General features: G+C 38.7%; 1 protein-coding gene across 4 annotated transcripts in view; it reads left to right on the top strand.

Moving 5' to 3' along the window:
* Window positions 1-1,081: 1,081 nt before the first annotated feature.
* Window positions 1,082-14,465, top strand: part of LOC115219709 (transmembrane protein 9) — a 29,156-nt gene continuing 15,772 nt past the window's right edge. For all 4 annotated transcript variants that reach the window (XM_029789888.2, XM_029789886.2, XM_029789887.2 and 1 more), the window contains exons 1-3: window positions 1,082-1,231; window positions 12,530-12,639; window positions 13,335-13,434. In XM_029789888.2, coding sequence (XP_029645748.1) covers window positions 1,169-1,231; window positions 12,530-12,639; window positions 13,335-13,434 — 273 coding nt within the window. In that variant the 5' untranslated portion in view covers window positions 1,082-1,168. The remainder of the gene's footprint in view (window positions 1,232-12,529; window positions 12,640-13,334; window positions 13,435-14,465) is intronic.

The raw sequence follows: 14,465 nt of genomic DNA, 5'->3' as shown, positions 1-14,465 counted from the left end.
TCGGCACCTGGAGAGGCAAGTCGATGCCGTCCAACTGCATCATCGGACGCTGAACAGACGGTCTGGTGAAAATACTTGGGGGTCTTGTTTGGTCCAGACCTCCAGACAGAGAAGAATTGGAGCGAGTTTACGAGCAGGGTGGCGTCCGTATCCCAGACCTGGTCTGGGTGGAGGCTATCCCTGAAAGGGAGGGTGGAGGTGGAAAATGTGTTTATCGCATCTGTCATTACCTACCACCTAGCCGTCGTGCCGTGCCCTGATTCGTAACTAAGCAAGTTGGAACGTATGCTCTTCCATTTCTTGTGTGAGGGCAGGTGGCCTCTTGTAAGGAGCTCTATCTGCTGCCAACAGTCGTTAAAGGGTGGGTTAGGGATACCGTGGCTAAAGATGTGCAAGCATACGCTGAAGTTGAGGCATCTCTGGTTCTACCTGGACTGTAAGCGGGCATGGTCTCTGTTCATTGATGACATATTTCCCAAATTCACCTCTTTTGGTGAACTGGAAATCTGGATCAGGCGTAGACCAAGACTGGGACCTTGGCAAGCAGAGGGTCGACAGGCGCTCGTGTTTCTCTCCAGAACGAGCAATGCTGGCAAAGGGGTTACCACCTCGGCTTACTATAGAGGGCTGGTAGAGGTCAAGTGTGATGACGGCCTGGTGGAGACTCTGGGTTTCGATGGAAGTTAACTTGTGAACCTGCATCGAAGGACTTTCAGCCCGGGACTTATGGACAACTTCCAGAGGTCCCTGGCTTGGCTGTGCTTCCGAAATGCTTTGTCAGTTCGGGATAAACTCGCGAGGCACGGCGTCTCGGTTTCACCTATGCGCCCACGTTGCGGGCAGAGCAACGAAACCTCTGCATGCCGTGCCTCGCGAGTTTATCCCGAACTGACAAAGCATTTCGGAAGCACAGCCAAGCCAGGGACCTCTGGAAGTTTTTACGTTCAACCACCGCTTACTAATAATTCCAGTCTAGCATCAACCATGCTATCATGCTCACTCCTATTTCCTATTTAAGGAATAAAAAAAACCTTGGTATAGTGACACTAGAAAAAGAATATAAAGCCGAAGTTGTCACCTAGAATTATCTCCCTTAGAATCGACTACTCTTTTACTTTGTGAATCACGTTCGCTATGCTAAGCGCAGTTGGCCATCATAGTGGAAAACATGAGTAGTTTAACGAGGCTATTTTATATCTGTCTTTTCACAGTTGTTGCAACAGTCGTAACTGTAAGTTGATATTTATTTGTTTCATTCTTTAATTGTTCTTCAATTTGTACTGAATAATAATTACTTGACTGTTTTTAGCCGTGAATTATTTCATCTGATATCAATGTCAGACGACACTTGTAGCGATCTGGCAAAGTGTCGTCTGACATAGATTTAATAAAATTTGGAACCCAAATCTTGCTGCAGACTATTTTTATATGCAAGTATTTTATTGGCCCAGTCTCTAATTCTGTAGAATCTATCATTCATTTACTCTTTATTTCTTTTTTTTTTTAAACATACATCAAAAGTATATAAACCGTATTTAAACCTTATTTATAATTCTTACATCATCACGACATCGAACACTAAATCTATATAAAATAATAATGAAATTAATTGTATACAGTGCTCAGGTGCACCACAACAATGGATTGGCTTGTACTGCTTTCCTGGCAAAGAAATCTTTGTTTACCCTTTTCTCAACTTTAACTGTAATTAGGTTTTATCTGGTAACAAAACAAAGCAAAAATTAATCAAACGCACAACAATAACAGATTGTTATGTCAGAATACGAAAATATTCAGAATCCTTCTGTCTGAAACCATAAGAATTTATCGAGCGAACAAGAAAGTGGGGTTCCGCAAATCCTTTGACATGTGAAAAATAGCAACCAAATTCTTTAAACGACACCCTATTCTTTTTAAGGGGGAAAAAAAGGGAAAGATGGATTGGAGAATGTAGAAGCTGTAGCAAGAACAACTTTTAATAACATGTCGGTGCTCTTTTCAGGGTGTCGATAAAACAAGCACCAGTTGAGCACTGGGGTCAATGTAATCGACGTACCCTCTGCCCCCCGAAATTGTGCCAAAATTTTAAATTAATAATATGTCGGTGCTTAACAACTTAAAGGGTTTCCAAAAGAATCATGGGGAGGTAATCAATCAGGCTCTATATGACTAAAATAGCCTTTCCTCTTGTAAATCACGGGGTTTGTGTTGGTTGAAAGGAATTGTATACATTCAAATATACTGCTCTAAAATAAAATCTTGGTGGACAATAAAATTAATAAAGGTTAATGTTAACAAGTACACTGGCACGAAAATTCGATCTTTTTTTTTTTTTTTAATTTTTCTTAACTAATATAATAAAAAAATAATGATTTAAGAAAGGTTGATAATTAAAGACAGCTAAAGTACATTAAAAATCTAAAATATTTAGTGTCACTTTCCAAATTGTTTTTCTCTTGTTACGGACAGGACAATCAGCATGTGTTTATATGTGAACTATACCTAATAAGATTTAACTGTTAACTAGGAAAGAATATTGTGTGGCATGTAAACAATTACTTATCAAGTGATTTGGATGAATTCATCTGATGTAAATTACAGATAAAATTATACCCCGATCTGTTTATGTAACCGTATTCTTTAAATTGATGGAATAAAATAATTTAGCTACTAAATTAAAAGAAAAAAAAAACAAAACAATTTGTTTATTAAACTATAAATTATGTTTACGAACTATTTTTTCTTCTGATAACATTTATGTGTATTTTGTATACATAAAATCCGATCGAAGAGAAATTTGTAAATTTCTCGTCCGATTCTAAAGGTTTTTTTCCCCCAAAAAAATTGACTGAATCGCAATCATCACACCTTGTCTTGTCTACGGATCCTATCAGTGGATGCGTACCCACCCATATGCTTGGACAGAGTTGACCGGGGCTAGATAACATGTTTAGAATAAGAGAAAGGGACAGGATGAATAGTTATAGTACAATACTACATGGAAGCTATAATAAAATTGGATACATTACAATCTCTGGTTTCCTTAGGTTATTCTTGTTAGTTCAGACTACAATCTCAGGGGCTCCAAATAAAATACATACCGACAGTCAAGCCTATGCGGTCGTTTGACTTGTTAGATATAACAATCATATCTGAGTCGATTTCACAAAGAATAAATTTCTCTATTGGTCTGGAAACCAGAATCAGTCTCATCTAACATCTCTTATATAATTGTTTGATGTTTGGTCAAAAGAATCTCTCTCTCTCTCTCTCTATCTATCTATCTATCTCTCTATCTCTCTATCTATCTATCTATCTATCTATCTATCTATCTATCTATCTATCTATCTATCTATCTATATATATATATATATGTGTGTGTGTGTGTGTGTAATAAGCATATATCAGTTATGCTGTTATTGTTTAGCCCCAGGTCAGTCCTGATCTGAAAGAGTTGTAAATCATACTAAGAACTACTATCTGGATGAGTGGATGTGATGGATAAAATATATGGCAGCAATTGCAACAGAATCTCATTAAAATCACACCCTGCTAACTATGAATGCATAAAAAGACCTCCCAGAAAATACGTTAGAGAATCTGTTGTCCCAGATCAAAAAAATACTAGATGGTCATGGCTGGAATGCCATTGATAATCCTATGTAATTATAATGTTCATATGAAGCTTAGGAACAATATTTATAAGTAGTAGTACTGTATATTGATGTATTGAATTAGAGGCATCAATAAGTGGAACTGTTCAGCATTAAGGAATTTCTCTATAGAGAATGTGGAAGCATATTTAATGAATAAATGATAGAGTTTCTATGTAGTTTTGGCAGGCATTCCTACTAGATAGAGATAACTGCTAAGTCTCCCTCTAATTATACCCTACTGTCTTGAAAAGAGAGGGACACATTGCACAATGCTGTCTCATATCCAAGAGAAGAATGAGATGGGCATAGCTGGAGTGTCTTTGATCATGGGTATGCTCAGTCTAAGCCTGCTCTTAGGCTAAACAACAACAATAGTAACTTGTACATTGATGAGCTGACATGGTTGCCTGTTTTAGATTACTTAAACTGCACAGTATAATGGTGAAGTATACTTCTTTACCATATAGCTATACCTGTTCCCAATATTATGTATTCTTTGCATTAATTTCTATTAATTTCATCCAACTCTTCATTTAACAGCAGTTGGATGTTTATATTGTGTAAAATAAAAGCATTTTTAAATGCTGGTGTATGGAGGGCATTGTGAATGAAAGGTGTCAACCAATGATGAAGGGGGTTTTCTATCATTCTCATACACTAGTGCTGTTGCCAACTGTTTGAGAAATAGTCATCAACAGAGACCTATTGACTTCATAGGCTAGGAAAATGAAGTTTATGTTAATTTCTTTCTTAAAAGCATTTGTGCAATAAATAGAATAACTACACTGGGAGAATTGACTTTGGCCCATGGAATCATTTTGTTGGGAATGTACAGCTTGTCTTTCATGACTGTGCACCCTATCAATCATTGAGGGAAGCTTTAGGTGAAGGCCCAACTTGTTTGAAACCTCCACCAAATGAGAAGATGGTCTAAATTGAAATGATCAACCCCTGACATGAAAACATAATCAAAAGCATTGATTCCAGATGTGACCAACCCAGTCTAAGTTTTAGGCTATGTAAGAATACATTGTTTAATGTCTTTTCCATATTTAAGGCAGTAAGAGTGTGATGTGTGAGAGATTTTACTGCTATTTTTAGTAAACAAAATTACCATGTTCCGACTTCCTCTTAATTGGAAATTTCTGTGTGATTGCTTTTAAACACTCGTCCTGGGTTTATAAACCTTCAAGGAAACCAGTTGCCTCAAACAATATCAGATTTTCTTGTTATGTGATCAGCCTGGTGCACTTTTGATCAGGTGTCAGAAGATGTGGCACCCACGGGGCAGAAACCTTTATCATGCCAAGCTCATTGTGCAGAATATTCTCAACTCCCTCACAAGATATGCTAATAGCATTGGCTATTTGATTTATTGTCAATCACTTGTCATCCATCAACATGTGGTGAATATGATCAATGTTTTCCTCAGTGGTGGCAGTTGCAGGACATCCAGACCTTGGGGCATCTTCAAGACTCTCCCTTCCCCCTCCTAAATCCAGCTGCCCACATTTGCACTGTTATTAAAGCTGGAGTGTCATCCTTTAATACAGCAAACATATCAGAATGAATGTCCTTGGGAGCTAAACCCTTCTTCTCCAGGTATTGATAACACCATGTTGCCAAATATTGTCTATTTTTAAGAAAAGTTGCTACTAGTTACTAAGTCTATGAAGAGTCAGATGTCAGTTGACCTGGAAATAAACAATGCATTATTAATAAGAAGCATTGAAATGAATGCATATAAGATTTCACAACTCCAGTATTACTCCTTCATAGACATCCTGTAAACTTTTCAGCCAACCTTGATAGTTCAAATCACACCCTTACTGATAGAATAAATCCATTTTTGTCATGATAGTCTTTGGCAATTTTTTTAAATAAGTATATTGTATCCAGAATTACATTGATCAATGTGTCTGAGATTTGGCTGCATTTTCAAGCCTGTAGATTTATCATGTTGAAGTTTCCTCATTGGTTCTATAACAATGTAGGTGATAATCATATATTTCTCTTTATGAAGCTTGTAACTTTTATCCTTCCACAAAAAAATCAGTTTTGGCTTAGTTTTCCTATTGTCAAGCACTGAGGAAAGATGTTTTTGCTCTGGCCATACTGTCTTTTATTCAAACTTAGCATATTGTAGATTACATCGTGTTGCATAACGTAGTCTTTTTCTAGATACTAATGTGCAATTTTTTTTTTGAGATTTGAATGGTGTTTCCTGCAGGTTAAACTAGCAGCTGTAGCTCCCCCTGTAGATCTATGAAACATTTGTTACCATGCATTGTGATGAAGTGAATGGGGATGGCATGGCCCACCTAAGCTATTTTTCATGCAAAAATAGTAAAATAGCTGTATTTGAAAATTGATCCTCTATTGTTATTTCTAAAATTTGACCGCGTGTGTACCATTGGCGATTTTTTTCCTCTGTCTTCCCTTCTCCTATGTTTCCGACGAAGAGCTCCGCTCAAAACGTTAAACCCTCCTTCTTTCCTGAGTGTCCAATAATACTATATTTGTTCCACGTCCTCGTCCTCGCGTTGTGTTTGTTTTTTGTGCTTTCATGTTTGGATTAACTATATATATATATAATGAGGTACTTTTGGTGAAGCATTTTGAAGTATAACTGATTTTAAATTCAAGTGGCAGTTGGAAAAGGTTGTTGTTCCGATGGGCAAGGGCACAGAGACACAACAACCTTTTCTAAATGACCTGAAGAAGGGGTCTTCACCCTGAAATATAGAAATACAAAGTAAAACTGAAACTTTGTCCTGCTTTCTTTTCCCTTTGTAGTTTACTTTGCATTGTTCTGGCCTTACACAGCTATTTTTCCTGTTTGCATCAACATACCTATATATATATATATATATATATATACATATCATCATCATCATCATCATCATCATTTAACGTCCGCTTTCCATGCTAGCATGGGTTGGACGGTTCAACTGGGGTCTGGGGAGCCTGAAAGCTGCACCAGTCCAGTCAGATCTGGCAGTGTTTCTACAGCTGGATGCCCTTCCTAACGCCAACCACTCCGAGAGTGTAGTGGGTGATTTTATGTGCCACCGACACAGGTGCCAGACGAGGCTGGCAAACGGCCACGCTCGGATGGTGTTTTTTATGTGCCACCGACACAGGTGCCAGACGAGGCTATAGGTATGAATCTGCACACACACAGACATGCACAATTGAAGGTACACATGTGCACACACATATACACACACACATGTGTGGGTGCACCTGTACATGGGCATGCATGTGTGCACATGTATGCTCACATGGTCATACCCAAGGGGTGAGAGTATGCAAGTAGACAGGCATGCAGAAGTGTTGGGGATTGGTGATTTGTAGTGCTGTTCATGTTAATTTGTGACAGTGACCTTGGTGCAGATGGTACTAGGGGTGGCGGGTGAATATGGTGGTGCCCTGTTGATAATAGTCCACTTGATGCTGGGTGTTTCGTCTTGGAGGTCACAAAGTCTTCAGAGAAAGCGTGATATATATATGTAGTGTGTGTATGTATATATCATGATCATCATCATCATAATTTAGCATCTATTTTTTGTTTCATACTATCATTGGTTGGGTGGTTTGATAAGTTTCCTGTGCCTTGTGTATAAGTTCCAATAGTATTTAAAATTGGCCATTCTTATATGTATACCATTCTGCTTAAATAATGGAACTGCAAATATAATATCCCTGCATATCTCACATCTGTTTTCATTCCTCCACTTGACTCTCTGTTTCATACCTTCTCTAGAATAACTATTGCTTAACCCTTTTCTTGCACCATCTTTGATGAAGGGATACATAAAAAATCCAGGAAACAGCTGTAAGACCTCTTTATAAATGTTCTGAAATTTTTCAGAGCCTTGGATTTTTATCTCATTCTGTTAATTTTATATATCTATATATATATATATATATATATATATATATATATATATATATATATAGATATATAAAATTAACAGAATGAGATAAAAATCCAAGGCTCTGAAAAATATATATATATATATATATATTATATATATATATATTATATCAATTATATGTATATATACAGCCATAGCAGTGGTACTGTTTTGCTACTATCTGTATGTGACAGTTTAATTAATGTCCTGTCACAGCACTGACTGTTTTCCCAATATTTCTACTTGTTGACATCAAACTGGATAGAACCAGCATTGCTTTCTTCTATCCTCTCTATCTCTGTGTCTCTATTCTATCACACATCATTAATTCCTCATTTTCTAGCTTTTCTCTTTTCTTCCATTCTAGTGTTTTTCTTATTCTCTCTCTCTCTCTCTCATCATGTTCTCCCTGTCATCATCCCTCTATTCTCTGCACCAATTCTCTCTGCTGGCTCACTATTTCTCCTCATTCACTCATCTCCCCTACCAATTCATCTCTCAATTTCAATGAGATTAACTTGTGATTTACATTTAGATAGTCTCATCTATCTCTCCCCTCACTCTTTTCTCCTTTCTTTTGTCTATTATACTCTCTCTTTCATTTCTCTACAACCCCCTCTCTCTGTCTCTCTCTTTCTCCGTCTCCCACACACTTCTTTCTCAGTCTCCATCCCCTGCAAACACTTTACTTCCCCTTTCTTTACCTCATTATTTATTCTCCAGGTTGTGAATTTGCATTTATCAGAACATCAGATACAATGCCTCCTGGTAATTGCTCTGACTCTCTCGGTTCTTAGATCAAATCCGGCTGAGGTCGACTCTGCCTGGTCAATAAAACAGTGCACCAGTGAAGGGTGGTGGGTTGGAGGAACTTTAAGAATGTGCTTTGCTGTATTTAATTCTGGCTCAAAGAGCCATCTTGTCATAGTCTAAAGGAGTTGTCATCGTCATCATCATCTTTTAACATCCTTTTTCCATGCTGGTTAGATGGTTTGACTGGGACTAGTAAACCGGAGAGCTGCACCAGGCTCCAGTTGTCTGTTTTGGCATAGTTTCTATAGCTGGATGCCCTTTCTAATGCCAATCACTCTACAGAGTGTACAGGGTGTTTTTGATATCACCAACACTGGTACCTTTTTATGCATCACCCAGTTTAACACAATCACCACCACCACCACCTGGAACCTTGGGTTCCTTTAATGGATGGACCCCACTCTGTTGCAAGCATTTAGGCAGATCTCTAGTTTGAGGATATCTTCTTCCTACCAGTCTCCAGGCCCTGTAAAAGTGTCCCCATTGACTAAAAAAAAATTTTTTTTTAATTCCCTTTCCTCCACCACCCTTCTTTAACTTCTCGGCTGTTATATACTCTTTTACTTGTTTCAGTCATTTGACTGCGGCCATGCTGGAGCAACACCTTTAGTCGAGCAAATCGACCCCGGGACTTATTCTTTGTAAGACCAGTACTTATTCTATCGGTCTCTTTTGCCGAACCGCAAAGTGACGGGGACGTAAACACACCAGCATCGGTTGTCAAGCAATGCTAGGGGGACAAACACAGACACACAAATACATACACACACACATATATATATATATTATATATATATATATATATATATATATATAATATATATATATATATATATATATATATATATATATACATATATACATATATATATATATATATATATATATATATATATATATATATATATATATATATATATATTATATATATATATATATATATATTATATATATATATATATACATATATACGACGGGCTTCTTTCAGTTTCCGTCTACCAAATCCACTCACAAGGCATTGGTCGGCCCGGGGCTATAGCAGAAGACACTTGCCCAAGATGTCACACAGTGGGACTGAACCCGGAACCATGTGGTTGGTTAGCAAGCTACTTACCACACAGCCACTCCTGCGCCTATCTTTTCAACTATTGTCTTTTTCTCATCACTTTCCCTCTCACCTCTCTTTCTCTTTTTCCTTTCTTTTCATCATTATTTATTCTTGCTCTCTTATCTATTCCTTCCCACCCTCTCTCTCTTTCTTTATTTCTTTCTTCCTTCCTTCCCCTCCTTTCCTCGCACCTCCATCTCTCACACTTACTCTGGATTCTTCCACTCCACCCCTCTGTCACAACTGCCCCACTGTCTTCACCACTGCCACTATATTTCTCTGCATTTGTGGCATCAGATGCCCTCCCCCCCCCCGCCGACTGCTCTGCCCCACTCCTGGTGCTGTCATTCTTTCTGCTGCTGCTGCTGATGCAACCTGTCGCATGTGAATCAATAGGGAGTGAAAATTGGAGGTGGTGGTGACAGGGGTGGGGGTGGAGGTACTCTCTGATTCTTTATTTTTTGTTCTCCCATCAACAACAGAAATGACAACCAATGAGGAAGCTTCTATGAGGCTGCTGCTGGACCTGCTAAAAATAGCAATGAAATGTCTCTCTCTGATTTTCACTCTATAGTCTGATAAAGAAAAAGAATGTTGAACAATGTAGTCTTTGATTAAAAAAAAGTAAAAGCAAAAAAAAAAAAATAGTCATGGTTGGAAAGCCTTTGATCATAAATCTGCTGGATCATGTCTGACCAATGGTTAAATAACCAATGTCAACAGCAGCAGTAAATTTTGTTTTGATCTAATCAGTTTGTTCCTATTCAAAGGATTTAAAGTATTGATTAAGTCTGTTTGTCATCATCACCATCATCACCACCACCACCACCACTGTCATTATTATCATCATCATAACTACTATCATCATCATCACCATCTATAGGAAGCTAGACACTTCAAATCTATACTGTGGTCTCACACAGCCATCTATGAGAATTTCTGTGGATGACAGTGGATATAGTAGTAGTAGTAGACATTTCTGAGATTTAAGACCTAAGTCCTGTTTATAAAAATACCACAAGATGATACCTTCTCAGAAAGAGAGAAAAAGAAAATAGAAAGATTGGTATTCTGAATATTTGGAATTTTTCATATTTCTTGTTCTACCAAGGTCAACTTTACCTTTCATTCTTCCAAGACTGATAAAATCTAGTAGCAGTCCAATTCAGTGTCAGTGGTGTCAGCTAATTCCCTCCCCTCAGAATTGCTGGACTACTTTGTCCCTACATCAGAAACCATAAGGACAGTAAGCTGACAGAATCATTGGAGCATAGGAAAAATTGCTTTGTGGCTTTTGTTTCAACTCTTCATGTTTTGAGTTCAAATCCTGTTGAGATCAACTTTGCTTTTTATTCCTCTAGCAGTCATTAAAATGAAGTACCATTCGAATACTGGGATCAGTATACTCAAAATTGCTGGCCTTGTGTTAGAATTTGCAACCATGGTTATTGTTGCCATCATCATCATCGTAGAGATGACATAATTAGTGGAGCATTAAACCAAATACTTTGAAGAATTTAGTTATGTTGTCTTCATGTTCTTAGCTTGAATTCATCAGGGATAACTTTGCCACTAAATTTTCATCAGGGGTAACATTGCTGCTCAATCTTTGCTCTCTTCATCAGGGGTAGCTTTGCCGCTCAAATGAAATACCCACCTAGTCACCAAACATATGGCCTTCCTATACTAGGAACCAACATTATTTCACTACCATTATATTGCCAAACACTGAGTCTTTGCATTCTCTTATACTCAATTCCTCACTGTGATGCCTGGTGCATGTTTTTAGGCCCTACTTTTGCATCATCTGAAAGGATGTAAAAACTAAATGTTATAATTAGACATATTGGTTTCAAATTTTGGCACAAGGCCAGCAATTTCAGGGAAGTTGATTATATTGACCTCTGTGCTCAACTGGAACTTATTTTATTATCACTGAAAGGATGAAAGGCAGAGTCAACCCAAGTGGAATTTGAACTCGGAACATAAATACGGAGGAAATGCCACTAAACATTTTGTCTAGCACACTAACATTTCTGCCAGCTCACCACCTTATTATAATCAGACATTTAGTTATAGATATCAAACCGCATCAAGAAAACAACACCATGTGAAAGGAGAACTATATATGTCAGTCTGTGGCGAGTGTCTAGTCATGATTGTGAGTCTAAGATGTCAGAAATATTAGTCAAACAATATCATGAGAAAATATAACTATATATGTTGTGTGCCCCTGGCAGTTGGCTATTATAGAGGTAACAGTCTCTTATAGATTAAGTTAATTTTAGGCATATAGGAAAGTTTGGAATTTACCTCAAAGAGTAAAGTAGGTGTACATAGAATCATCATCATCGTTTAACGTCCGTTTTCCGCGCTAGCACGGGTTGGACGGTTCGACCGGGGTCTGGGAAGCCAGGGGCTGCACCATACTCCAGTCTGATCTGGCAGTGTTTCTAAGGCTGGATGCCCTTCCTAACGCCAACCACTCTGCGAGTGTAGTGGGTGCTTTTTACGTGCCACCTGCACAGGTGCCAGGGGGGTCCGGCATCGGCCATGATCGGTTGGAGCTTTTAACGTGCCACCGGCACGGAAGCCAGTTAAGGCGGTGCTGGCATCGGCCACGTTCGGATGGTGCTTTTTATGTGCCACCGGCACAGAAGCCAGTCGGGGCGGCGCTGGCATATACATTTAATATAGTTTTTTTTTTTCTACACATTCTAAACTTCTTAAAAGTTTCTAATTGTTGGTAGCCATGTATAGTGTCATCTCATTCTTCTTTGGAATCATCATCATAGCATAACTTGAGACAAATTAAGCCAAATTCAGCTTTTTATGAAGTTAGACATTTCTTATAGAAAGAAAATGCTTCAACCTGTGGTGAGTGTTTGGTTACCATTGTGAGTCAGTCTTTCCAGTTAAACAATAACATAAGAAAGCAAGACTTTATACTTCAGGCTGTGGCTAGTGTGTGATTGCTGTTGTGACATGATTTATAGTAAAACTTAACCTCTATCTTCTTTTTTGTTCTACAGGCCCAGTATGAAGATTACCGTTGCAAGTGTGTCTGTCCATCACAGACTGTTGTCAATGCCACAGAAACTGGACGCAAGGTTTATATAAAGAAGGTCAACCCAAACCAGTGGTAAGTTTTGTCTGTTGGTCACTAGAGTGGTTTGGTCACGGGGGTGGTTGTTGGTCGAATGGTTGACTGTACTGATCATGTTGTAGCTGAGAGTGTTGTGTTGGGTCACTTTCTAACTATATATAGTCACTTACATAGGTTTCTAAGTTTATGTTATTGTAGTGTCTCTGATATAACAGTGTGTGTGTGTGTCTTTGTGAGACTAGGTTTACTAGTATGTCCAGTGTGTGTGTGTGAGAGAGAGAGAAAGAGACTGATATAACAGTGTGTGTCTAACATTAATATAACTGTGTATCAAGGTTGTTGCTTCTTTGCTATATGACTGGTGCTATTATAATATAATGCACATAAAATGGCAAGCTGGCAGAATCATTAGCACCCTGGACGAAATGCTGCTAAGCATTTTGTCCATCTTAATGTTCTGAGTTCAAATTCCGCTAAGGTAGATTTTGCTTTCATCCTTTCAGGGTTGATAAAATAAGTACCAGTTGAGCACTGGGGTAACTGACTAGCTCCCCTTCCTCAAGACTTCAGGCCTTGTGCCTAAAATAAAAAGAATTTTAATATAATACATGTGTATATTACAGTATAATGTTTGTGTGTGGTGTAATTAGATGAAGAAGCTGTTATAGCTGTGATGATATTCTTGAGTATGTAACAAAAGATTGACTTTTATTGTGTTTTTTCTTTTGCAGCAAATGTGAAGATGTTGTCTGGCCTCTACCTGAGAAGGCCACAGAATTCTGTCCTCGCTGTGAGTGCAAGTATCAGAGTAGAAATGTCACTCTGATAAAGGTAAACTCTGGTTTATTATTTACATTAGTGGTAGTGGTGATGGTGGTAATACTGGTGGTGGTAGCAGTAATAGCAGTTGTAGTAGCAGCGATAGCAACAGCAGCACTGGTGGGATAACATACTATTAAAACATGTTGTCCACATTTTCGATGTTTGAATAGGTTGGATGAGTCTTCTTGAGGCTCTGTTTATATGGCTGGATGTCCTTCCTGATGCTAGCCCTTGTTTTTCAACTAAGTTACTATATCCAGCAGTTTACACAAGGATGTTTTGTTTATGGGAGACATAAGTGTCAGTGCTGTTGAAACAATGCCAATATGAAGACATGCAGATGATGAGACATACATGCACATTGACATATATGTCTTCATCATCTTAACTTATTGTCTTCATCATCATCATCACATGGCTGCTTTCTATGCTGGCATGGGTTGGATGGTTTGACAGGAGATGCCTCAGGCTCCATTGTCTCTTTTCGCATAGTTTCTGCAGCTGAATGTCTTTCCTAACTCCAACCACTTTACAGAGTGTACTGGGTGCTTTTAACGTGGCACCAGTACATTTTACATGGCATCAGCACCACAAGGTCACCAAGTGCTTTGCAAGTCAAAAAACCCCTCAACTGGGAGTGGGGAATAGTGTTGTGGGTGTGTGGTTTTGTACCAGTTGAAGCATATTTTCTCCAACACCTTAATGATTCTTTCTTTGCTTTTCCACTTTCAATGTGCCGGTGGCACATAAAAGGCACCATCCGAACGTGGCCGATGCCAGCACTGCCTCGATTGGCTCCAGTGCCAGTGGCACATAAAGAGCATCATCCGAACGTGGCCGATGCCAGCGCTGCCTTGGCTGGCTTCCGTGCCGGTGGCACGTTAAAAGCACCAACCGATCGTGGCCGATGCCAGACCCTACTGGCACCTGTGCAGGTGGCATGTAAAAAGCACCCACTACACTCGCGGAGTGGTTGGCGTTAGGAAGGGCATCCAGCTGTAGAAACTCTGCCAGATCAGACTGGAGCCTGGTGCAGCCTT

Source organism: Octopus sinensis, linkage group LG15 (genome assembly GCF_006345805.1).
Source record: "Octopus sinensis linkage group LG15, ASM634580v1, whole genome shotgun sequence".
Lineage (NCBI taxonomy): Eukaryota > Metazoa > Mollusca > Cephalopoda > Octopoda > Octopodidae > Octopus > Octopus sinensis.
The sequence above is the reverse complement of the archived record's forward strand: the minus strand, read 5'-3'. Positions and strand labels throughout refer to the sequence as shown.